Raw genomic sequence first — 27,988 nt, forward strand, 5'->3', positions numbered from 1 at the left:
ATAAAATGCAGTATGTACATGTAATGTGCGCATGCAGCAAAATATAGTCCGTGTTAACGTATTCATGTAAAATGAGCAAAGTAATTTTCTGCATACAAATTGTTTTTACATATTTCATCGTTACAGATCAATTCTTCATTTGACTCCTCTTTTGAAGTACAGAGAAGGCTGATGCACATTTAATCCTAGCTTGAATGCATTTAATTAAACAGTATAAACCATAAAACTCCCCTTGCTATTTTAATGCCTGGCGACCATCTCGCGACAGACGAGATTTTACTTTATAAGGACATTGTGAACTCTCCTTGCTATTTTAATGCCTGGCGATCATCCCGCAACAGACGAGATTTTACTTTATGAGGACATTGTGGTCATCACCAGCTTTTTTAAAAAGCTGCAATACACCTTCTCTACACAATACAACCACAGACAAACTTTGATAATACCAAGATAAGATTCTAAAACAATTTAACAGACGGTTGGACGTTCATTACACAATTTCTTCACTACATATATTTTCACTGCCATACATTATCAAAGTAAACTCTACAACATTTTTGATGTTGTAATGATGAGCAAGCGAATCCGACACTTGGCTAGCAAAGATGAATATTGCCATTTATAACGCATCTCTGGATTTAAGATGGGATTTTTAAAGTTTAGTCCTGTATCATTGCGGTTATAACATACCCAGGTTTATAACGTACAATCTGATGACAATCTAATATTTCTGACAGTCGATTGTCTAATGTAATAATACTAATAAGAAAACCTGTGTAAAACACAGCAACTGATTGGTTAACTAGAAAACGGATATGTCACAATGGGCTCTACAATGGTGCCTGACAGGTGAAAATATTCCCATGAAAATTTAAGCCATGACCTGCCATAGAAAGTGTTGATGCATGGATGAAAAGACGGACGGACAAGAGTGATTACTATAGATACCCATCATGTGGTGAGGCCCTAATCAGTGCAAAAAAACATCTAACGATCTTTATTAGTCTGGTCAAAAATACCCATTTTATTGACTTTTTCAACAGTGTGTCATCTGATATAATTTTTAAATGCTTTTCTGAAAAGTTGGATATAAAACAAATCATATGATACGTTTTCCTTGCAAGCCATAACAATGTACACTGTACATGTATACAATAGTATAAACTAAAAGTACATCATATCTATTCAATTTTAGTAATACTAATGGGTTCAATTTGATCACGTATATATCCATGACCTAAAAATAATCCGCTGCTTTGGCACGAGGTGACTTAACAAGTCTCATCACGGGAGCTGCTTTGTTTGGAATCGGTGTTCCAGTGTACTTCTGAACACTTGTTGGTGTTCGCAGTTTTTTGACACTAGATGGCGTTCTTTTCACCCCCCTGGTTTTCACGTGTGGTGTTGGCTGCCTGGTAATTTTCCGGGACGAGGCAGACGGCGTACCATCAGGTGTTTCCTGCGATGAACCATCTGGTGTTTTTAGGATGCCCTGTTCTGGTCTCTTGTCTGGATTGAAGGGTGATGGACTAAATTGGATACTTTTCTTAAAGCCTGAAGAAGTAAAATGAAATCATCAAGATCTCTCAGATTGAATATCTGTAAAATCAAGAGTTCATGTACATATACATGCAAGTCATATCAATTAGGCATGTTTTATATTACGAAATGTTTTAAAATTGCCTGGATATTACTCAAATGAAATTGATTGTGGTAAAAAATATACATGTAACATTCTTTCCCAATTTCTGTATTAATTTACTGAGCAGGACAGTAATACCCCCCCCCCCCCCCCCCCCCCCCCCCCCCCCCCGAATGTTGTTCCGCCTTAACAGACCCATGTGATATTACGCACTACCTTCATAGTAAGTAAGCACGACAACATGTAGATGTGTTCGACAACTCGGCAGTCAACCAATGTCGAATTTCTCCAAATACATTGAAAAGAATAGAAAATGTATCAACAGTGTTGAGAGGCAAATTTTTGGTCCAACATTGGAATATACTAAAATTTCAATATTGATAAACTGCACAAGAAATATTTACAAAGGCATAGATGGATTTATTCATAAAATATAAATAATATTGTGTACAAAGCATAATTATAAAAGTTGTTGACATAAAGTTGCATTTTAATACTGCTCATTAACTTCCTTTAAAAAAAAAAGTTAAATATTACACAATATACTATGATGAAAAGTTCTGTCTTATCAAACGCATTGTTCAATTCAACATTACTGCATTTTTTCGGCATGAAGAATACCTAAGTACACCCATTTACATGTTTAATACAGCATATATAACTTGTAATATATAACTCACCAACAGCCTTGTTTTTCTTCATGTCAAATGTGACTTTTCTTTTTGACGTCCGACTCTTTTTTTCACTTCCTGTTACTTTCTGTTTACAAGAAAAAATACAAGAGTTAAAATCTTACTGATCTACAGTATGTAGAGAGGATTTTTTAAAATTAGCAAATTTTTACTCAGCCCCTACGGCCCAAATGGTGCAGGGGTCCTGAAATTTACAATTTATGCCCCCTTTGTCCAAAAGAGTTTGCTTTAATAAAAGAATCGGTATGGTAGTTAATATCAAGAAGTTAACAATGTACAATTGTTAAAGCACGACGAACGACGATGGAGGAAGACCAATAGCACTTGATCACCTGAGTGATCACTGACAGAATCTCCAATTACAACCCCATCACTTGCCTTTGATGCTTTTCCTGGCTCTGTTTTTGGAGTAGCAAGTTTGGCAGAGGACTTTTTTACATAAGCTGGTGGAGTCTGTGCACCATGTTCAAATTGAGCAAACTTCTTAACTTCTGCACTCTTCTCTTGTTTCTTCAGCTTGCCTGAGTACTTTTTATTGGGAACCCAAATCTCCACTTCCTCTTCTAAAGCATTTGCTTTGACTTCCTTGTTATTAATTACTTCCTGATCATGAATATGCTTTAGTTCCAAAGTGTCCAGTCCCACTTTACTGTGTCTTGATTGCTTCTGTTTTACACTTGAAGTGTCTTTTTCAACAGTTTTAACATAATTTTCCTCTTCATCAAATGTGGGTGTTTCAAAGTCTTTTATCCCATTCTGAGATGACTTAGGAGTCCTTTCTTTTTCTACACTAGAAATTTTCCCTGACGATTTCCTTTTTGCGACTTTCACAGGTGTTTCTGTTTTTTGAGAGTCTATCACCCCCCGACTAACAGGTGTCTCTACACTCCGAGAGATGCCTGAGCCTGAATCTTCCTGCTTTGCCTTTTTCAAAGACTGCGTAGAATCACGCTCCTTTTTCCGTTTTCCCAGTAACTTATCTTTTAATTTGGTTAGTCCTGTTTCCTTCTTCATCTTTTCTTTCACCACAGTCGGAGTCTCGGAATTTGTTTTTACACTCGTTTCATTTTTGTTCTCCACAGAATTTTCTTTCTTCTTTTTGTTTGGAACCATGCACCCATCATCATCTAGAGTAAAAAGTAACGAATCATCATAAGGAGGATTTAAAACCAGACGCCCACGGGCCACACTTCACAGCGAAGTCAGTTTCCTTTCATTAAGGAGGTATACTACATCGTCATTAAGAAGGTATAAAAGATATATATCTAACTGATTGTCACATATCGTAATCATGATAATGAACATCTATCAAATTTTACAGCCGACCAATTAATCCCATTGTTGGAATTACTGAGAAAGATTCCTTACTTACTTACTTAAAAGCCCTAACAAGCCACGCTTTCATTACATAGGCCACCACACAGGTATAGTTCATACATGTACATAGCTAAGTAGGTCATGAATGATGGATGGTGTAAACATTAGCACTTTAAGGCATCAATAGTAAATTTTATTGGATGATATATAATGGGACTTAAAATTTTACTTCAGGATATCACAAGTTTCAAAAGATTGGGATTCAAAACTAAATTGACTTCATAACGAGTACAAATTCCAGCCAGGGAGACTAATCAAATATATCAATGTTCCCAATCATTGACAGTCACCTGTATATGGTACATCAAACATATACTAGGTCAATATTAAGTGTAAAACGTGCGATCAACAGACCATCCGTGTAAAGCGTGCGATCAACAGACCATTCGTGTAAAACGTGCGATCAACAGACCAAGTAAAATGTGCAATCAACAAACACTAAATTACCTTTTTCCTGGTCTTTATTTCGTTTTCGATTTTTTCTTTTCTTTTTCTGTCTATGTACCTCGGTTTCCATGGAAATAAGCTTGTTGACTGATTTAGCAAAATCCTCTCGATTGATGTACCCCTTCTGTAGGCAACTGTAGTCCTTTACTTTGGTTGGCAGGGCTCCTTCATTTAAATCTCGAAATCTGATAGATTCAAATTTTCTGGTTAGTTTATTATTGTATACACAGCTGACAGTGGGCATATCGTTGAGGGTTTTTGTTAAAAAAAAAAGTTAAAGACTAACAAAAGAGCATCCATTATTCGATTCAGAGAAATGGAGATTTGAAGTATTTTTGTGGAAGAAAAGGATGTTTAATTCAACTGATGTTTCTCCATATCAAAATTATGAGACAGGGTAGCCACCATATTTCTGTCTAATATCATAAAAAAAGAGAAGATAAAATGATATTTGTCAATGATAGTTATCAACTTTGAAATTATTGCATGTTTATCAAAAGTTACATAGGGAGCCAACTTGACAGCAAATTGAATTTTGTCTAGGAAGCAAAAATTCAGGGGATGTAACTTGAAAGATTTTACTTGTTTTAAACTTGGAAACTTTGAATGCAGATAAATGCATAAAATTGTTATTATTTACAGGAAATGACTTGTACAAGTCATTTGGACTCATTTTAATTCTCCAAATAATTTGAACAAGATGACCTTTCCTGTAATACATGTAGATTTAACTTTTGTGGGTGACCTAGATCTTGGGATAAATGACCACAGTTCAGGATCAGTGCCAAACAGGAGCTTCTTATGGTCGTCCATTACTAAGCTATGGCCCGAAAACCCCATTTCTACCAGCGTTGTTGACAATGAGCAGACATATTTTTGTGGTTGGGGATAACGGATAGGCATTGCTTTAGATTTTCTAGATGTTCAGGAGTAAATAGTATTTTCTAATACTGTAGTTTATTGACTAATATTAGACAGCTTAAATGCAAGACTTACTTTTTGACTACATTGTACACCAGGGTCCTATGTCGACTTAAACACTCTGGATTCTTCCCAAGTTCAAACAACCTGTCTGCGATTGCTCCGTAGTCGAACTGAAACATGTACAGAGCGATACATTATTCAGCTAAGTGACCAAACTAATCCAGACCTTGACACCATTTTAATAAAACATACAAAATCAGTTGCTCTTCAGACTCATTAAATCAGTTTTTTGCCTCCACTGTATGTCAAGCAAGGATGATTTACATCACGCAGAGCAACAACTACTCGTAAATTCGTGACATCATTCTATAAATTATATCTGTAATTGATATTGGAGCACTCAGGAATACGATCTTTCTTCTCAAATTGATACAGATATGAATTCACATCATCTTGTGAGGTCATAACCAACATCTTAACGATGAAAAAAAAATAAAATTCCTTAAAACATGACCCATCACATATTGAAATCTTTGCCTCTGGCAAAATTTGCAATAAAAAAACCATTGGTTTAGAGATTTGCAAACATTGGTTTCTTTACAATTTCGTATATCCTGTTAAATTTTTTTTTTTTTTTTTTTTTTTTTAGAACACAAATCAGTGATTGTGGAATTTTCAAATAGAGCATTCAGGATTTTTTTCAGAAAAGAAAAAACTGCTCTTGTTGGTGGTTTTACATCTTCTGAGAATTCTTCACCAGTGAAAAGACGCATCTACTTAAGGTGACGTACCACAAATTCTGAAACATTCACACAATTCAAATGTAATAACTTTTCTGAATATTGTCATGGTAACCAACAGGTCAACACTCCTACTCCTATGCGGTTTCACTGAAATCAATGTGGTTGAGATAGTACGTCTTTATGGTTTTAAGTTTGCAGCCTTCAATGATTTTTTCATAACTGTGTTTCAACTCTCAAGACATACATGTAGCAAAATACCCCCCAAAATCTACACGTTTTAATTTTTCAGTCATACAGTAAGATAATAAATAATTCTACATATGAATATGAGAAATCAATGCAAAAAAAGTGCTCTCGATAAGAAATGATTCTTTGTATAGCTTGAGATTGAATTCTTGATGTGCCCTTCAGACTCATTAAATCAGTTTTTGCCTCCATGATTTTGTCAGGCAATGTGATTTATTCATCATTTAGGGCAGGTGATCAAGGAAGAAATAGGCAGATGTTCTTCAAAATTAGTCATCTAATGTGCATTGTGTTGTCTTCTAAAAGTTAATTTACATGTTTCAGATCACAACAAATCTGCCCATCTTACATCAAGTCTTGGAGGGGTGTCATCTTCCTCCTCGTCTTCATCCAGATCTTCTACATCAGCACCATTGTTGTTTGCTTCATCTTCCTTCTGTTGAAAAAATTTCAATCATATCACACACATCAGAAATATGTACCACATTCACAACACACACATCAGAAATACCACATTCACAACACACACATCAGAAATACCACATTCACAACACACACATCAGAAATACCACATTCACAACACACACATCAGAAATATGTACCACATTCATTATATTGGTCCACAGGGCACAACAATTTTCTGCCCCAACTAGAAATTTGATGAAGTCACACAGGACCCCACCATTAGCTGCTGTCAATAACATGCTAGCTTTACTTAGCTACCATGTCATACATTTCACAATCCTCCCAGTCTCTTTGAGACTTTCATCTCAAATTGTATACTAAGCATCTTTTATCCAAGCATTGCCCACCCAAGTACTGGAAAATCTCATTCATAATCTCATGACCTTGACTTTTGACCTCCAAATACTTGGTATACAGGTGTCTTCCTCTTCTCAATGTTTTAAGGTGTCTTGATACTCCTTGGAGTTTCTACCAGAAATGATAATTTTTTCACAAGTCAATGAATGACAATAATCTGAGTAGACAAATCTCAAAATAATGGAATTTGGCCATCTTTTATGTGTCTTGGAAGAGAAAATGTGAATTGTTTCCTGTGCCATAGATGAAAAATAGTTTGTACTCTGTAAGTATGCAACTGCCACAGTCAATCTACTGAGCAACAGATAACCACAGATTCAGATTGCCATTTTCTTATACAGATAAATCCTACTAAAATGTTCCCTGTGTACAAAATCAAATCTAGATTCCATATACAATAAAGTTATCTGATCTTAATGTTAAAAACATTTTTCATAAATAGAATATATGCTTTTACATCAATGCTCTGGGATTTCCAATTTTAATTGATTACTGAATATTCTATAATCAAGATCACGAGTAAATACTTTGAGAACACAACAGCTGGGCTGTTTAATGTGTATTGCCCAGAATTGCCTGATACAACACAATATTTATATTTGTGAATGGCCAGATTTGTTCTTATCAAACTTTAAACATTATTTCAATCTTATCAGTGCTAAGTACCAAATCTTTCAGCTTATGGACAAACGAAATCATCTTTGTCAATTGTTTTTATCTGTTAGGTTAAGTTTATAATAACGATTTAAACTAGAAAATTGACAAGTCAGAGAGGGTCGTGCGATCAATCTGAAAATCGAAAGGAGTCTTTTTCTGCCTAACCTAAATATCACGTATCAAATTTATGAAAATATTCCCATGGAAACTTAAGTTATTGCTATTCATAGAAAGTGCTGATGGACGGAGTGATTACTATAGGACACCTATCATATGATGATCCCTGAATCAATGCCAAAAAAATTGTTGTTTTACCAGAAATTGCAACACTACTGAACAGATTTAAAATATACATCCTTACAAACACATAGACAGGATACCTGAAGAAGCCTCTCTGCTCTCCGTGTAGCATCATCCACAGTCTGTTGTATTATGGCATCAAATATTCTGGATATGACCCGCTTCACTAGTGTCGTACTGAAATCATGAAAAACCAACTGTATAAATTATCTTTAGAATTTCTATTACTTCAAATTCAAAACTGATGTGAGGTGAAAAATGAAACCGGTACCAGCCCAAGTGATTGAAGGGCTGTGGAACCAGCCAAGATCAAGGGACAGAGCACCTGTTAAGGTGATCAAGAAACTGGCACCAGCCAAGGTGATTGCTTGCTACACCAGCCCAGGTGATTGCTTGCTACACCAGCCCAGGTGAAACGGAACTGCAAAAAGTTTTTTTTGTGCATGCTGATGCAGTATTTTCTGTGACATGGTTGATTAATTTCCATAAAAAATGTGGTGTATGTATGTGTGCAGTATGTATTGTGACAAATCAATTATCTGATGCAAGGTGATACAACCATTCTGAAAAGTTTAATCAATCCTCATGAAATCAGCTGTACAATATTGTAAGACATTTATTGCATAACATCATTACTAAGTGTCTCTTGGGAAATTTGATACACATGTATCATACCTTGTTAAGAAACAAATTTTTATGTCATAAACATCCTCTGTGTGTTAAAAATGCTGATTTCATCACTATAACTACCCGAATATTGACCATTACATCACTATAACTACCTGAATATTGACCATTAAATCACTATAACTACCTAGAGATTGACCATTATATCACTATAACTACCTGAATATTGACCATTACATCACTATAACTACCTGAATATTGACCATCACATCCCTATAACTACCTGAATATTGACCATTACATCACTATAACTACCTAGAGATTGACCATTACATCACTATAACTACCTGAATATTGACCATTACATCACTATAACTACCTGAATATTGACCATTACATCACTATAACTACCTGAATATTGACCATTACATCACTATAACTACCTGAATATTGACCATTACATCACTATAACTACCTAGAGATTGACCATTACATCACTATAACTACCTGAATATTGACCATTACATCACTATAACTAACTAGAGATTGACCATCACATCACTATAACTACCTGAATATTGACCATTACATCACTATAACTACCTAGAGATTGACCATTACATCACTATAACTACCTGAATATTGACCATTACATCACTATAACTAACTAGAGATTGACCATCACATCACTATAACTACCTGAATATTGACCATTACATCACTATAACTACCTAGAAATTGACCATCACATCACTATAACTACCTGAATATTGACCATCACATCACTATAACTACCTGAATATTGACCATTACATCACTATAACTACCTGAATATTGACCATTACATCACTATAACTACCTGAATATTGACCATCACATCACTATAACTGATTACTTCAATACATGAATATTGACCATTACATCACTATAACTACCTGAATATTGACCATTACATCACTATAACTACCTGGAGATTGACCATCACATCACTATAACTACCTGAATATTGACCATTACATTACTATAACTATCTGGATATTGACCATCACATCACTATAACTGATTACTTCAATACTTGGAGATAGAATGATAATTAACTTACTTTTTGGACTCCACTAGGAATGTTGAGAAAGGTTCCAGAAAATGAATGATCTGACTTGGTGAAAGCTGTAACAGAATTCATATTTTGTACACATCCTTTATCAGAAGTATATATACACACACATATCATACCTACAAGGCTGTAAACTTGAGAGACCCATGGACCACAACACTCACCTGACCTTCCTTAATGATGTGGAAAAACAAACTTGCAATATTAGATGCCTGAATCAGACCTGTTTACTCCCATCGTTGTCTCTCAGTATTTTTCAATTATTTCACAAACATGTACCTTTGCTCGTTCTCCCAACTGTAATTAATCGTCACATTATTCAAGAAATTCATTCAAACTTCTGTTTTACTTGCGAAGCAATTCCCAATGTTTGTGTATTTTTGTTTCCATATTATATACATGTAACAGACATTTCTGTCAATATGAGAGCAAGAGAAATATATTACAAATAACTACAACAGACATGCGTAGATGTACTTCCTTTTGAAGACGGACCGAGGAAATTTCCAAAGATCTGCAAGTAAGTGGTCTTACCTCGCCTTCTTTCGCGGGGTTTCCGCCAGTCTTAAATCACTTGACCTTGATTACGATCATAGAAATATTTTAAAACTCGACATTTTTGAGAAATTGGCCAAGCATCAAAAGGAATCGGATAATAACATAAAACTGATAAAATGCAAACAGACAGATTTCTATATTTTCTGTAAATGAAAATGTGAGATGACGTATTTTGAACTCAAAATCCGTCGAAATCTTGAGAGTAAACAGGTCTGCTGTATTCGGTTTTCCACTTAAAGTGGCCACATCGACCACTAGTAAACTGACATGTCAGAATTATTATATATAAAATTTATGAAAATCTTCCCCAGTAACTCAAGTTATCATGTGCTATAGAAAGTACTGATTAACAGACTGAGGGACAGACAGATGAAAAGGTGAAGATAATGAACAGTGATCAATCTCACAACTCCATAAATTCATTGTGTGACATAGAAAGTACTAATGGTGAAATTGATTACTATAGGACTCTCACCACATGGTGGGGCCCTAATGACTTGAAGTTTCAAACTGTCTACAAATACTCAACATGCTTAATGAGGAGGTTATAGCTAGTGATTTTTTTCTACCCACTGGTACTGGTACCGATTCAACTGGGAAAAATAGCGTCAAAATTGAACAAATTGGGAATTTTCTACCAATGTATCTGCAAATGATTTCAAAAGAAAAAAAATAAAGAACAAAACAAGAAGTAGTCATCTCTTTACAAACTTTTTAACGGAAATATTTGCTGTTGTGAGACATAAGGAATCGTCGTAGACTCGTTTTAGAATTGTCGTAGCTCTACAAAACATGCGCACTGCCATGATCTGTACTTTCAATTTAATATCGGAAGTGAACATTTAGTTAACTCGTACAATGTTTCAGATAAAGTAAATTACGATGTCAGCGGTCCATTTTTCGGCAAGTGAATTGGGGAATTTTTAGTCTCAAAATTGGGAAAAACCAATGGTTTTTGGCATTGGGAACGGTACCGTTTATCGGTACCAGTTATATGAGGGGAAAAAAACCCCACTGGTTATAGCAAACCAAGAAAAGTTTACTCGATGAATTGTATATTTGTTCTTAAGAAATGAATTTCAAATAATTATCTTCTTCCCTCCATACAATCATTCAAGTGTTATGTACTTTATATTGTGAATAAAAGAAAAAGTGAGCAAGTTCACATACCCCACACCCACATAAGGAATGACAATGCTATGCATTAAATACAGGAAACTGCTTTTAACATGTTTAATTCTTAATGTTTCTTTGAATGGCAGCATCAGGGTTCCAAATTACCGCTCGCCCACTCGCATTGGCGACTAAACATTGCTTGTGGACACCCAACATTTTCGTTCTCGTCGCCCACTTGGCAACCGTAATTGTCCGATCAACATTTTTCTTTCCGACCGATCCGAGTCCTATTATAATTGAAGTTCAATTTCCGGTTTAGGTTTTGCCACTTGGCGAGACATTCATGATTCCTGGGGTATCAAACCTTCCAAAATGTATTTAAACCAGAAGTTGAACAACGCAAGGGTTACTTCAAGTGAAAAGAAAGCGTCTGCTTCTAACCAAAGTGGAAAGAAGGGGGAGAATATGGCTCGATGACGGCAAAAAGGGGATGACATGCTGTGTGTACAAAACATGACACGAAAGGTCCAATCGTTGTGACAGCTTGCCCAAGTTATAAACTTGACAGCATCGTAAAGCTGAGAAATTTTGAAATAACATAAAAAGTCTGAAGAAACATGTGTTAAAGTCAGATGCCGCAAAGATCATGAAGTTGCTAGGTTGACGAAATGAGAGTGGAAATGAGAGAGGTATTTGAAAGAATTACGAAGAAGGAAGTAGAATTTAAATATTGATATTTTAAGTTTTTAAATAAATTGCAATTTGACCTGATGTTTCTTTTTTCTTGTAAAAAAAACCATGTTATTCAATTTCATGATATGTGTGGGCTACTAAAATTTCATGTGGGCTAACAGGATTTCTTATTCTGGGGCCCACTTGGCCCCTAAGGTATTCAGTCGAAGTTGGAACCCTGAGCATGTTTGAATTATGAAACTTGCATTACCTTAATATCATTTTCTTCTTCTTTTTGAATATATAAAGTCAATACAGAGCCAGATGTCTATATTCAAAAGGGGCATAACTCTCCCCAAAAAATCAGTAATCGCATCTACACAGTATATCCTTATCAATAATTACAAAGTTTCATGAAATTCTGTTACGTGGTTTCTGAGGGGTTGCACCGACAAGAACAGGATTGACGGACTGTTAAAAATATTATACCCTCCACAACTCTGCAGAGGAATCCAGAAATGTGAAATGCAGGCAGATGACAAAGATTAAGCAAACTTTGATCAGAAAAGCTTACGTAAGCTAAAGCAAACCTGTGCTCAAAATAATCCTACATAAGTTTTAAGCTTAAATCATTTTGCAAACCGAACGAAATGTTGACCATTTTATAAACAACACACATTTTAATCATTTAAACACCTACGACTTCTGCTCCAGCTTTTTCAAGCTCATCTAGATAAATGTCTGTGATATGGATTTTGTAGCCATCATTTTCTGCCATCAGGACATGGTCCTTAAGGATCTGACCAAAGAAATCAAGGTGTGCCTTCTTCCACTTGGCTTTCTTCAACAGGACCAAGGACTGACCCAACATCTCCCTGGACAACTAAGAAGAACACATTTATTATAACAGAGCACACCATTATTCCTTATTTCAGTACAAAATTTCCATAAATATTAGCAAGAGTCCGTGACAGAAATAGTATACAGTAAAACACAGTTACAGTGAACACACTTATAATGAATTCACACTTACAGTAAAACACAGATACAGTGAACACACTTATAATGAATTCACACTTACAGTAAAACACAGATACAGTGAACACACTTATAATGAATTCACACTTACAGTAAAACACAGATACAGTGAACACACTTATAATGAATTCACACTTACAGTAAAACACAGATACAGTGAACACACTTATAATGAATTCACACTTACAGTAAAACACAGATACAGTGAATACACTTATAATGAATTCACACTTACAGTAAAACACAGATACAGTGAACACACTTATAATGAATTCACACTTACTGTAAAACACGGATACAGTGAACACACTTATAATGAATTCACGCTTACAGTAAAACACAGATACAGTGAACACATTCATTATAACAGAGCACACCATTATTCCTTATTTCAGTACAAAACTTCCATAAATATTAGCAAGAGTCCGTGACAGAAATAGTATACAGTAAAACCAGTGTTCCCACTGGACCAGAATTCCCTTTCGTCACTTTTTTGGGGAGCGGCGCGGCACAAATAATCACATGCTTTACAATTATTTCCATCATATTATATATTATTTCATTCATTACACTGATTTTAGCATTTTGAATCAGTTACATTACTTAATCATATCCAGCTACCATACCTAAACATTTCTTTCTGAAATAATAAGAAGTTGATTTGTTGGATAAATTCTATTATGGAAATCAAAATTCAGATAATAAATCATATAGATATAAACTTCATGATGCTACACCCCTCAGTGAAAACATTGTGTACTTTGACCGAAATGCAGATGTCACAAAACATCAAGCCCAATTTAAAGTCGTATCTCAACCATTCCCTATTAAATTTCCGTTTTTGTATGGAAGATTTTGCAATTTGGACAGAATCAGATGTTTGAGCAGGTGGGGTTGACTGTAAAGCCAAACATAGTTATTTTTTTAATTTTAGACTGACTAGGGTCAGAAGCTACAAGTTTAGTGTCAAAATAGAATGGGGTGCATAGTCTTATGAGATTAGCATTTTTATACTGTTGCGCACCGAACTTCAAAGAAAATTATTTATTAAAATTGCTATGTCCATATCAATGGTGACCGACCGCATTGTTTATGAAATATTCGAACTAAAATCAAACACATCAAAATCAAAATCTTGTAATCAACAAGTCTGGCCGCAAAAACAAACAATTGATGTATTCATATATAAATTATACACAATAATACGGCCAATTTAATTACCGGTCGGTTCTCTGGTTAAGAATTGACATTAATGTGAAAATGATAACACGATAATGAATAAGACTTTAAATGTTAAACAATTGACCACAGCAGAGTAAACAGCTAGCTGTCCGATGTACTTAATTACATAATCACTTTTTTGCAGCCATGAATTACCTGAGGCAGCTCTGTGTGCACTGGAGCGACGCGAGATTTCCGGTCGCACGCGTTGACTGAATAAACAGATTTTGACTGCATAAACAAACAGGTGATAATGCGTCACTGACAAAGGATTAAAAATACAATTTATTGCAAAGAGGGATTTTCGCCACTTTCAATTTTTTTCCGCCATTTTTGAAAAAAATTCGCCATTGGCGAAAATGGCGAAGCCCAGCTCGAGCACTGAGTAAAACACAGTTACAGTGAACACACTTATAATGAATTCACACTTACAGTAAAACACGGATACAGTGAACACACTTATAATGAATTCACACTTACAGTAAAACACAGATGCAGTGAACACATTTATAATGAATTCACACTTACAGTAAAACACAGATGCAGTGAACACATTTATAATGAATTCACGCTTACAGTAAAACACAGATACAGTGAACACACTTATAATGAATTCACGCTTATAGCTAAACACAGTTACAGTGAACACACTTAAAAATTAATTCATGCTTACAGTGATTTTCATTCCCTGTAAGAACTTATTGGATGCATAACAAATTAAGTTTATAATGAATCAAAATTATTCGTCCCCAGCACTATAAGCATGGTTTTCTGCATCATTATAATCTCACACTATAATTACTGGTAAGCATTGTTTTGTTTCATAGTGGGCAGAAAAATGAGTATCACGTTTAGCATTTTACAGTGCTGTTCATCCAATCAGCCTCATTAAATCAGTTTATAACCGTCACGGAAATACAGTTGTGCGCTTATCATCATCTTGGATGAACAACGACAAGGTATGAAAATAAAAATGTCTTCTCCTAAATTGCCTAAATGTTACCATCATAAACTTGTCCATTCTCCATCGATCTATTCCGCTCCATTCTCTGGACTCAGTCTGGAAAAACACTCCAAGGAACATCAGAGAAATGTCCACATTTCCAAAGACACTTAGCAGCTTACACATGCTGTCTGAAAGTTCCTCCTAAAATCAGCAAAAACACACACTGACATTGATGGTTTATTACTTCTGACATTAATGATTGAGATATTACTGGACCAAATCACATTTTACCAGACCAAAATTTATATGCAAATTAGTCCCCTATTGTGGCCCCACCTTACCCTTGGGGGCCATGGTATATACAAACTTGAATTTACACTATATCAGGAAGCTTAAAATTTCATGTAAATTTGAACTTTCTGGCCCAGTGGTTCTTGAGAAGAAATTTTTTAAAGATGTTCCCTATATATTCCCATGTAAACCTTTGATTCCCTATTTTCGCCCTACCCTACCCCCGGGGGCCGTGATTTTAATAAAATGTCAAGAAGCTTTCATGTAAATTTGAACTTTCTGGCCCAGAATGGCATCGGCGACATATTTTATTAGCTCAAGCATTTCACTTCAGATTAAATCAAATGTGCCCATGTTGTTCAAGTACGTCTTGATCAGAGTATAGTTTAAATGCTTTATTTCCGTGTTATTCATTACCTAATTCAAACGCTTCAAAGATGTCTGTAGTTTCACGGGATATTGCTCAATTGTATTATCACCCTCTCAGGGGAATAAAAGATGATTGCAAGTTTGATAAATATTTGAGTTAAACGTAAACACGTTTTCTGTTTGCAATGACTAAAGAAGAGGATAAATTTTGGGACATGTTGCTAAAAATTGAATCTAATCATGTATTTCATTAAAAAAGAAATTATCGGACACTTGGTCCGGCCAACAACTGATATTGATCGGACCAAAACAAAAATTACCGGACATTTGCCAATGTCCGACTGATCTTCGGAATTATTGATTTTGTGTTCATGTATGCTGAAGTTGCAGTATTCGCTTTGTAACCTAAGATGTTAACATAGGTAGTGACTGGTCCTATGCCAAATGATCAGCATTTAGAAGCAAGAATCATAGGTCTTTTTTTGGATATGACATTAAAAATTGAGGTCCCCTTTTGCGGCAGTTGATAGCACGTCAAAGAACCCTCATGACCAAGTCCCTGAGCACTAAGTATAGGTCTAAATTTGTGGTACTTCACTTACAGCTGGTGACATCTCAATATAGTGAAAAATTCTCAATGGGACTTAAAACAAATGAACAACCAATCAACCAAGGGGTAATAATTCCTTTGTGACAATCTCTAAAATCTTTTTAACAGTCTATGCGAAAGACATCGAACCGTTGGACCTGACCAATGTGCAGTGCCTTAGGTCTGATGGCTCAGTGTCCAGTCTTGAGCTTTACTATTTTGATGCGGAGTCATTTAAATGTTTGTTATAAAATAAAAAATATCGCACAGATCCAAATATGTAAATGAATGTGATAATACCGCATGGACTGTCTAAAGTATTAGGCTGGAGCGATCCCCGGTAAAAGAAAAGCTGTTAGGCCTACTAAAGATAAAATATCACTAATATTACTATAGTATAATAAATAAGATTTCCTTGGTTCTGCGTTTTCACTTTTACATAAGGTTTTTCGGTCTGACAAAATTTGGTTCGGTCCGTGTGTTCATTGATTACACAGGACCGAATGTCCTGTGTGGTCCAAAAAACGCATAGACTGTTTAAGGAAAATAACCCCTGAAAATCACAACTGATAAAAGAAAGTGCTCTAAACACTTTAAAATCAAGTTTCTTGGATTGGTAGAATTTTACAACATATAAGTTAGTAAATATCTGCTATACTGAATGTTGAAACACTGCATGATGGGAAATGATGTAACACTATCTGTATCTCAGCTAATTGGTTAACGGTAAATGAGTCTTAACTATTGGTACCAAAAAACAGAGATACAAATTTGTGACATAAAAGCACCCCAACATTGATATTTTCCGCCACACTCAACAATTTTTCAGTTATATGGTGGCGCCCAGTTTTTATTGGTGGAAGAGAGAACCCAGATACAATGTACCTGGGAAGAGATCACTGACCTTCCGAAAGTAAACTGGTAAACTTTCTCACTTACCGACGTGAGCGGGATTCGAACCCGCGCCGATCAGAGGTGAGAGGCTGTGTGATTTTGAGTGCGATGCTCTAACCACTAGGCCACGGCACCCCAAGATATAGTATTGTTGTAAAAAAAAAAATTGGAAGCTTAAATGCACAGTCATGATTGACAGAAAGTAAATTCTTCTGTGATTAGTCACAAATCAAATCAATATTTAATACTTTTATTCGTTTCTGACCTGGATTAGTGGTTTGTCCTGCATCCACATACAATAGTGAAGACCTTTCCATATTTTCAAGAAGTCTGCTTCTGAAAAAATAAAATAAGAAACATTAAGGTAATTCCCCATACCACGTCTTAGTATTGAAAACCCTACAGATTTCTATCAAAATTTGCATGTATTTTATCTAGGATGTATATTGACCAAATTCCTGAAGAAAAATATGTTTAGCGGCCTTTCCCAGAGTGCAGCCACTTCTAAAAATAGAACACATCACTTTAAAACAAGCAGTGTTAACATACATACATTTTAAGGCACTATCTTTATTTAAACGATAGAAATATGTTTCTTTCATATGAATTGAAGAAAATGTATTGCATTTGACTGTTTTCAATAATTTTTCATCTACTGAACCATGCTCTTGGTTTCAAGGTGATGAAAATGCACGTATAGTAGTCAAATGTTGACTAATCATAGCCTACCATATCCGGAAAATTGTGTTTTCAAAAACCTTCAGATTTTTTAAACATTTCAATATGTTCTACCTTTACACTCCAGCAATCATTTGACATAAGAAGTAGATAGGGTATCGGATAATTTGAGAGCCTAATGACCCCCTCTAGGTTAAAAACCTTGTAAAAATGCATATTGGAAAATGGTGTCTAAAATTCCCATCTCTGCAAACATGTTTCATTCATCATTTGCATTACTAAATTACCATTTCAAGAAATATTACAGGGTGGTTTTTGAAAAACAGTTTAAAACATTAAAGCTTCAAATAGCTGAAAACCACTTTCATTGATTGCCATAAGCTTTAGGGATCGGGCTTGGAGTTAGAATAATCCTAACTTTACTATGGAGCTTACTAAATCCATATCCTACGTCACATGAACACTGAAATGACGTCACAATAGATGAAAAAATAAAATTATGTCACCAGATCTAGTTGGAACAAAGTGATGTAGATCAGAATGATTTTTACATTTTAAACGCTCATTCAGAGAATGCTAACCTATGCTCAAGTTACAAATTTTGGGAAATTCGAATATTTTAAAACACGCGAATTCTGCATTCCTCGCCCACTTCGTAATTTTTAGTTCCTGCTAGTTTTTTTTACCATACGATACAGCCATGTGATGCAAGTGTTTACAACATGTAACTACCACATACATTCCGAGTCGTTCAAAATCAAAACATCAGTAAACTAAAGGTCATGTCCGGCCAGAAAAGTGTTTCAGATAAAAGAAAATTACATTACGGACACCCATGATCCATACTGTATGTACAAGAACACAAACGTGCGACACCTAGGCCTAGAGATAGTGCCTAAATAAGTGACAAACCTGTCAGCGTATGATCTAAATTGAACACCCTGAAATCATTAGACACAACAGAGATATGCATATACACTGTACATGTATATGCATATTTATCATGGATTTGGAGGGCCTCGAAAGCGATTTTAATTTTGTCGTGAAATATAAAAAAATTGCAAGGAGGCGGTTTTTTTTTTTGTTTTTTTTTTTACAATGTCAGTATAGCTTTAGATTATGCATATATTTTATTTAGATAATTCATGACAACATTGATTGTATTCTTTCAGGTTTAAATAAATTATAGGGAAAACATAACAAAAATATGACTTTCAGTACATGTAGCACACAGAAATTTGCATTTTGTTGAATAGGAGATTCGATATTTCTACCCATCATTAATGATCAGAAATCACACAAAAGAAATGGCCTACAATAGATACATTGAAAGCTGGCAACACGATTTCACATCATAATCTGTAATATTTGCAGAAATCTCACAAAATATTACTGAACGACTGTGTGTCGTAACGCAATGTGTATGGAGAGTTTACAACTTCGCGATGTATATAACTATAAGCATTTTCTCTCCTGAGCGTTGTCTTGTATAAAACCTGCTTGTTTGTATTATTGCGATTCATATGTTGTTTTTTAATTCTAAATTTTTGTTGTTTGCTTTCAAACAATCAGTCCTTATACGGTCTACAAAATTCACCAAAATGCCATCGGGTTCGTTGAATGTGTGATAACGTTCGTGACTCGTGAATAACATTTTTAACGTTATTTGACGTGGTCTGGGGAATTACCTTAATACTCGTAATAAATTGAAATTGTGTTTCAGCTAAAAATAAAACAAAGTTGAAAATTCTCATGTTAAAAATAACCAGATGATTTTCATGGATAACTGATCATCTTCAGTTAAAGGCTATTTAAAGTCCATGTATTGAACATTCCCGTCTGGTAGAAATGTACATAAGACTGATTTTCTGACTGCATGAATTGTCTAACACAAATTCATAATTAATATGAGTGGTCTCTAATACCTGAATACAAGTGGAGATTGGCAAAAATAACTCTGGACTGAATGGCTTTTCATGTTTGATATTATATAATAAACAACCTGACTGGACATAAGGAACAGATCTATACCTTGGATTTATTATCAAAAAAACTTTTGATTTCAATTGTGACTGTACAGTAGCTTTACAAAAACATAAACATAGAATTATTTCATGTTATACTACTTCAATAATAATATTTCAAATAATAATAATTCGTTAAAAAAGAAAAAAACATCAGATTTTGTATTCCATATGATAATACAATTTTTCTAGTTTCATGAATGAGTCTATCACACGCTTTTGATCATTGATATATAAAGTATGTCTAATGGTGTTTACAATTGAAATGATAGATATTTCCTCATGCAGTTGTAAGCCATGTGCACATGAATCTTAATAAACATATGTCTATTTTAACAGCTAGGAATTCTGAAAGAAATGAAAGTAAAATGTAAATATTATAACAACACAGTCTCATACAGTATGCTGTCATGATTTATTTCTTAAAGTAAACTTCAACATCAGGAGAAATCTTAAGCACTTACAAGTTTCATAAACTTCGCAAGCTATATATATTTTTCCAGTCTTGACAACATGAATAGATTAAAATGGTTACTCAATTGTGAAAATACTAATGTACTTGTAGCCGTTTGCGATTTGATTAAAGAAGCAATACAAAATGAAGCATGTGAAAGTTATACATAATTATGCACTCATGGTAAACATGACATGTTGACTTAGTCAGGTTGGGAACACTTCCCCTATAGCGAGATATTCTCGCTAAAACGCGATTATCCCTCTTTAGCGAGAAATAAACATTACCATAAACAGGTGTTTTGGCATCTGTATTGAAAATAATGGAAAATCCCGTGCAACGCTGAATAAGTGCGCCACGCACTCAACATGATGTGAATTGTTTCTATGAAATTGACAACATAGTCATGAAATTGCATATCAAAGTTGCTGCGTAAGAGGGAAGCAGTCTGAAATCCAATACACATCGTGAGTGATTTTGTTCTGATTCATATATTTGCAGAAGTATCAGACATTTTAGCTCTTTTTCTTCTTTTCACGTGAATCGCGAAAAGATGTACTCCGCGGGTGTTTTTCTCGGTTATACGGGATATATTTATTCTCGCTAGAGAGGGATAATCGCATTTTAGCGAGAATATCTTACTATAGGGGAAGTGTTCCCAACCTGTTAGTACCAATGCACCGTCCTGTGGTATCTTTTGCATTACAGTCAATCATGTGTACTTGTACTATGTGCCTTTTACTATTATTATCTGTCATTGCATATATTGTTATTATTTTCTTCTTGTGTGCATTTCTGACTGTTTTGCATTAGGATACACAGTGGTACTTACAGAGAGAAATCATAGAATGTCAATATCATGTTAACTTGCATTTTTGCATTGAATAAAATTCACAATTAAATATTAAATAAAAAACGCTACACACTTTCAAAGTATTTAAAATAATTAAATAATTAAAATCAAGGCCACTTTCACGTGTATATAATTTTCAAAATTCATGTTAATTGAAAAATGCTATTATTATTCCCACATTTTGATAGAATATAATTGCCTAAATTGATTGGATTCCATTACAAACTAGAATAAGAAACAGAAAGCAGCATTGAAATTGTGAGATTGGTATACTATACTACTGAACTAAGCAAACACGTGGTACAACACTATAGAAAATTTTGGAACAAATAATCAACAATTACATTTTTTCTTACCCTTTCCATCACTTGATCGAGATTGGAGCCACTTCTTCAGTTTCTTAAATGCAGTGTCTCTCGTTCTTTTTTCATTTGCAGCAAGTTTTTGGGCAAAATGCACCTCAGCTGTTGGGCAGGGTGCTGCCATTTTCAAACTTCCCCGGATGTAACCTTAGTTAGATCCCAAACCCGATGTTTTATAAAAATGCCATAAAGTAATTCTCTTCCACAGAGTTATCGATCCTTCCTCTCCCTTATAATACAAAATCTCCCTTATAATACTAAGTATGAAACAATCACAAGTATTTTTGTTTTCACTTTTTATACACCCGTAATTCTAATTTCATTTTTCTGCCACATATCAAGCTGAAACTTGCTATGTAGCATCTTTTTTTTTTTTTTTTTTTTTTTTTTTTTTTTTATTTCACTCAATCGACATACATTTGCACAAAAGTAGATACAAAAGAATATGAATATATTTAAGCGTACATATATATATTATAATGTTCATTTTCTTTTTATGAGAGAGAGAGAGAGAGAGAGAGAGAGAGAGAGGAGGGAGTCAATTGACTAATGGAGACCATTTTTCCCAGTCCATTTTAAATTTATCTAATTCATTTCTTTCCTTATAACTATCCAGGTTGATTTGATACAATTGTTTCCAATCATTTATAAGGGCTTTAAGTGTTAGCTGATTTTTTTGACATCTATTCCTATATATATATTTTTTTATTATTATAAGTAATGCATTGTATGACCTTAAATGTTTTTGTTTTGTATCACCAAATATAAAAGTTTTGACATCAAATTCTATTTTAATCTCCTTTGAATTGCAATATCTGATAAATTCTGATAATAATTGTTGTACTTTTGGACAATCCCAAAGTAAATGGTAAATTGTTTCGTCTTCCCTATCACAAAAGGTACATAGTTTAGAATCTACTCTACCTAATTTGTACATATAGCTATTAGTAGTTAAAATGTGGTGGTTAACTCTGTATTGAAACCATAATAATTTAGAATCCAATGTAGTCAAGAATGGCAGGTAAAAGATTGCCTTCCATTGGTTATCAGAGGTAATGAAATATCTACTCCATTTCTTTTTTCCTGTGGGTATAGCATCTGATTTATTGAGAGTATCATACATAGGTTTCGACCCTTTCTTTGTTAAAACAAATAGTTTGATATTCAAGGGAATAAGGGGTTTTTGCACAGATGCTTTATTTGTAAAGTTATACTTTTTCATATCTGTGGCTACTACTTGTGTTATACCCATATATGTTAAAAAATTCATTTGTAGGTTAAATCTGTCTTTAAATATTTTAAAATTTATAATTTCTCCTTTTTCGTCAAGTAGATCATGTACATTTTTTATTCCTTTATCATACCATGTTTTATAGAAGATGGACTGACTTTCTATCTTGAACTTATGATTATTCCATAAAGGTTGGCTCATATAGTCCTCCCAAGATTTAATGACAACTTTTTCTTGAATTTCCTTAAAAGCCACCATGACATCTTTCCAAAAGTCATTTTTTACATTTTCAACTATCTGTAAGATATAGTCTGAACCTGTATTTATTAATTTGTCCAAGTTTACATTATTTCTAAGGAGACTTTTCCATTTTGAGTTGTCCTCCATAACCAATCTCCTTATCCAAGTCGACTTTAGTCCTTTGATATAACAATCTAGATCAACCATTTTTAGTCCCCCATATGCATACTTTTGTGTGGCAACTTTTCTTTTAATTTTATCAGATTTTGAATTCCAGACAAATTCAAATAAAATAGTATTAAGTTCTTTTATGAAAGCATTCTTTGGGTTTGGTAAGGCAATAAATAAATGATTTAGTTGTGAAATTAGGAGTGATTTCACTAGAGTTATTTTCCCAATTGGAGTCAACTTTCGTTTACTCCACTGGTCAATAATTGACTTAATCTTCACAAGTTTTTTGTCATAGTTCAATTTCAAAATTTTATTTAAATCCACATCATAATGGATTCCTAGTAGTTTAAATCGAGTTGTCCATTTGAAATTCATATCAGAACATAATCTTTCATCTGAATATTTTTTACTTCCTATCCAAACAATCTGAGTTTTATCTCGGTTTATTTTGAGACCAGATAATTTATAAAATTCATCAAGTTCTTTCAAGGTTTCTCTCAATGAAACCTCCGATCCGTCAAGGAAAATGGATGTATCATCTGCGTACTGTGACATTAGATATTCTGTGTTATTGATTAGAATTCCCTTTATACTTCTGTTATTTTTAATTTTTATAGCCAAAATTTCAGTGCATAATAAGAATATGTAAGGTGATAGTGGGTCCCCTTGCCTACAACCACGTCCTAGTTTAAAGAAATTAGATAAAAAGCCTGCTTGTGTTACACATGAAACCGCATTATAGTGAAATGTTGTAATCCAACTACAGAAATAAGGTCCAAAATTAAAGTATTGCAAAGTATCATTTATAAATTTCCAAGAAACAGAATCAAAGGCTTTTTCAAAATCTATCATAACTAACACTCCAGGAATATGATTTGTTTCTGTATGATTCATTAGATCATATATTAATCTACTGTTTTCTCCTATGTACCTTCCAGGTATGAAACCTGTTTGATCATTACTAATAATTTTACTAAGCACAGTTTTTATTCTTCTTGCTATACAGCCTGACCCAATTTTATATGTAACATTGAGAAGAGAAATTGGTCTCCAGTTGTTTAGAGAGAATTTTGATTTTCCCTCTTTGGGTATGCAAGTTATAATTCCTTGTTTTTGTGTTGATGATAATTCTCCTTGGTCAAATCCATAATTTAATGATCGCACGACAAAAAATCCAATTTTTTTCCAGAAAATTTTAAAGAATTCAGCTGTGAAGCCATCACTACCAGGGCTTTTGTTATTTGACATATCCTTTAAGATTATAGATGCTTCTTTGTGAGTAATATATCCTTCTATTGATTTTTTCTCTCCATCAGATAGCTTAGGAACACTAAAATCCTTTAATATTTCAGATATTTTACCATCTGCTTTTTCATTTATATTTCTATTACTCGAATATAAGTTTCTATAAAAATTTTCCACCTCCATCAGAATGTCTTCTTGTTTGATTATTTCTCTTTGTACTTCATTTTCTACAATTATTACTTTTGGAATGATTTTATTTGTAAAATGGCGATTCTCTAGGTTGAGAAAATAATTAGATGGCTTTTCTCCTTCATTTATCCACTTAGCCCGGGAACGTACCATACAACCATTGACCTTATGATTTCGTATATTTTCAAGATCTTTTTTCTTTTCATTTATAGTTTCAATATTTCGTTCAAAATCCCTTTCCAATTCTTCTAGTTGATCTTGTAAATCCTTTTCTTTTTTTGATCTTTGCTTTTTGATGTGACTTGCATATGAAATTGTTTTTGATCTGATTTCCATCAATAGGGTCTCTAAAAATAGTTGTTCATTAATTATAAACTGTATGTCTGCTGCAGGAATGTCTAAAACTGACTCTTGTCTAAAACTGACTCTCTTTCATATACGGGAACTGCGTATTGTTGTTTTATTTGATCAATATGATTATTAATACATTTAATATACTCAATGTCTTTTAAAAGTGAGTTATTAAACTTCCATAGTCCCTTCCCATGTTTGAAATTATTTAATTTAAGTGATACATACACTGGAGAATGATCTGATCTATAGCTTGTCATAATGTCACTGCTTTTAACTTCCTTTAGGAGGGAAGCAGATATAAGAAAGAAATCTAGGCGAGCTTGTTTCATAGGATTAGGTTTTCTCCAAGTGAACCTATTTACATTTGGATGGAATTCTCTATATATATCAACTAAATTTAAAGATAGCATTTGTTCTAGAACAGCTTCCCTTGCCTTGGGGTTATTAACATGTAAATAATTGAAATAATCTTTGGTAGTATCTAGTACCAGATTAAAATCCCCAACAATAATAATTTCCTCGTTGTTTAATTTTGTAATAGTATCTCCTAATTTCTGATAGAAGTCAGGAGAGTCATCATTTGGTCCATATATACATATCAAACTTATTTTCTTATTTTCTAATGAAATGCTAAGTGCAAGTAAATTACCAGTATTATCTGAAATAGGCTGTTCATGAATTTGGTACTCAAAATTATTATTAAATAGAATGGCAACCCCTCTTGAGTTTGAAGTAAAAGAATTGAATCGAGCTTCATAGCCCCACTCATTTCTTATTTCTTGTTCCATTTCAATTGTAAAATGTGTGTCTATTAAACATAAAATGCTGCAATGCTGTTGGCGATAGTATTGGAAAATGTCTTTCCGTTTCTTATGGTCATTTAATCCTTGACAGTTCACAGAGATAATTTTAATTTCAGCCATGTATCTGTTTGTTTGTTATATAGATTTCAGCAAAACACGGACTGACAAAATACTGGCCCCCATTGAAAAGTTTGAAACGTAAAGGAAAGGAGAAAGAGAGAGAGAGAGAAATGAGAAGAAAATAATAATCATGTATGAAAAGAGTTGAAGATGTTGATTCATTATATTATAACTGAGTAATTTAGTCGGAAAGAGTGCTATTGTCCAAACCTAGTACATATAATATATATACATTTGTCGTCGTCGTCTTGTATACCGGAAGTTGTAATATTGAAGGAAATTATCAAAACCAAAATTGACACAATTACAAATTCCGGAAAACAATATTAGAATAGGATGATCGCGATACAAAGCTATATAGACCCATCATATGCAGATTAATATAGACATACTATAGCATAACTATACACACCACCTGCAAATAGTACCTTGATAATAGTAATTAGTAATATTGAGTTTTTATAATTCACATTTCTAAATATAACTTGCAAGTAATGTACACTGATATAATACAATATATATATACATATATAACCCGCAGTAGCCACTCCTAGAGTACAGTGTTGGCCACTTCACACACATGGTCCTCCATGATTCGGAAGCGGTCCGGACCAATATGATTTGGGCCACACCAGCGCGTTATAACTACACCCAGATTTTCAATTTTGTTTGTTTTCATATATGTCATAAGGCGCCTCCCTGCTCCATGCTCGCCATCATCCCAGTAACTTTCGTGAATTTTCCCTGAAGAATCTACAAACCTGTAGATTAGGATTCGATGATCGGCTGCGGCTGAGTAGGGGTCTACACAAACTTTTTTGTATAAGTTTTGAACTTCTATTATTGAAGCAACCTTCGCTCCGGTGGCGAATATTTCAGAACCCTTAAGTTTGGTTGGTTCAGTTGTAGTGTCTGAGATATCCAGGTTTTCTATTTCATCGGGTGTAATTTGTAGAGTATCCGATGTTTCTATCTTTTGTACTGGATCAATATATGCGTCACCGTTTGGCAAAGTTACTCGCCCCCGTTCCACTCTCGCCTTGATTTTATTTTCGCGCAGAGAGTCAGAAATATCATACAGTCTTTTACGTTCTTCCCGAATTGCAGGGGGGTCTTGCGATGTTATATAGAAAGGAAGCCTGATTTTTTCTAGCTTTTTCGCTTTTTGCGCTTTCAGTATTTCATCTTTTTTGCTTCGATCCACCAATTTTGCTGTTATTGTGACGGGTCTAGAATTGTAAGTACCCTTGGCGCTATTTCTGTGAATGCGAACAAAGGAAACTTGTACCCCTAAAGATTCCTTTATCAGTTTGGGAATAGCATCTGATAGGAGTTCACCAGGTGTATATTCAAAGTTGTGGATCAGAATATTATCTCGCATTGAACGGGAACGTAATTCATTAAGTTCCTTGTCTTGGTGTGCAATTTTTCTATCCAGTTTAATCACTGAGGCCCTTAATAAATCGACTTCGCTTCGAAGTTGGGCATTCTCCTGACGTATAAAATATATATCGTCGTAATTGCTCTCCGATTGTTCTGCCACGTATTTGAGTGATTTCACAAATCCCGATTCCTCATCATGGATTAAAGATTTCATTTGGGCAATGTCATTTGATAACGAATCGTAGTTGGATAGTTTGTTCCTTAAACTATCAATGGTGTTTTGTAATTCTTGAATTCTACAGTTCATATCTTTGTTAACACTAACCTGATTTGCGGAACACTGCTCAGTCTTTCTAAAACTTGTCTGACCACTCTTTTGTTGTTGATTCAACGGCATTTTTACTGCATCAAACACATTCAAAAATCTTCAAAAAAACACTATCCAAGTTCGTGAGTTATATGGGTTGCAGAGAAGCAGCAATCACCTATTAAAAAGCTTCAAAAATAGCTCTTTCCGACCAAATTTTCGGGAGTCGAGTTTTACGTGGTCATTCCTCAGGTAGGTCACGTGAACCCTCTGCTATGTAGCATCTTTG

General features: G+C 34.2%; 2 protein-coding genes across 3 annotated transcripts; both read right to left on the reverse strand.

Annotated features, from left to right (window-relative positions):
- Positions 1–996: 996 nt before the first annotated feature.
- LOC125679671 (ribosomal RNA processing protein 1 homolog B-like) lies at positions 997–26,253 on the reverse strand. Of its 2 annotated transcripts, XM_056157520.1 has the most exons (14): positions 26,242–26,253; positions 21,651–21,803; positions 17,551–17,621; positions 15,200–15,343; positions 12,638–12,820; positions 9,580–9,644; positions 7,931–8,027; positions 6,933–7,004; positions 6,421–6,507; positions 5,155–5,252; positions 4,159–4,343; positions 2,713–3,461; positions 2,323–2,401; positions 997–1,554 (listed from the first exon to the last, which is right to left on the reverse strand). In XM_056157520.1, the coding sequence occupies exons 2-14, from the start codon at positions 21,778–21,780 to the stop codon at positions 1,238–1,240; spliced, it is 2,277 nt and encodes a 758-aa protein (XP_056013495.1). In that variant the 5' UTR covers positions 21,781–21,803; positions 26,242–26,253; the 3' UTR covers positions 997–1,237. The 2 variants fall into 2 exon arrangements, with proteins under 2 accessions (XP_056013495.1, XP_048775041.2); XM_048919084.2 differs by lacking the exons at positions 6,933–7,004; positions 26,242–26,253 and having other exon boundaries at positions 21,651–21,814.
- On the reverse strand, positions 26,250–27,961 carry LOC125666490 (uncharacterized). The gene has a single exon (XM_048899637.2). The coding sequence runs from the start codon at positions 27,787–27,789 to the stop codon at positions 26,560–26,562; it is 1,230 nt and encodes a 409-aa protein (XP_048755594.2). The 5' UTR covers positions 27,790–27,961; the 3' UTR covers positions 26,250–26,559.
- Positions 27,962–27,988: the final 27 nt, after the last annotated feature.

Source organism: Ostrea edulis, chromosome 2, assembly GCF_947568905.1.
Source record: "Ostrea edulis chromosome 2, xbOstEdul1.1, whole genome shotgun sequence".
NCBI classification, from domain to species: domain Eukaryota; kingdom Metazoa; phylum Mollusca; class Bivalvia; order Ostreida; family Ostreidae; genus Ostrea; species Ostrea edulis.

Coding starts and splice junctions, on each gene's coding strand:
- LOC125666490 (XM_048899637.2), bottom strand. CDS start 27,789: ATGCCGTTGAATCAACAACAAAAGAGTGGTCAGACAAGTTTTAGAAAG.
- LOC125679671 (XM_056157520.1), bottom strand. CDS start 21,780: ATGGCAGCACCCTGCCCAACAGCTGAGGTGCATTTTGCCCAAAAACTT. Junction 12,821..15,199: donor GAATGGACAAGTTTATGATG/GTAACATTTAGG, acceptor TGTTCTTCTTAG/TTGTCCAGGGAGATGTTGGG. Junction 9,645..12,637: donor AAAAAGCTGGAGCAGAAGTC/GTAGGTGTTTAA, acceptor ATTCTGTTACAG/CTTTCACCAAGTCAGATCAT.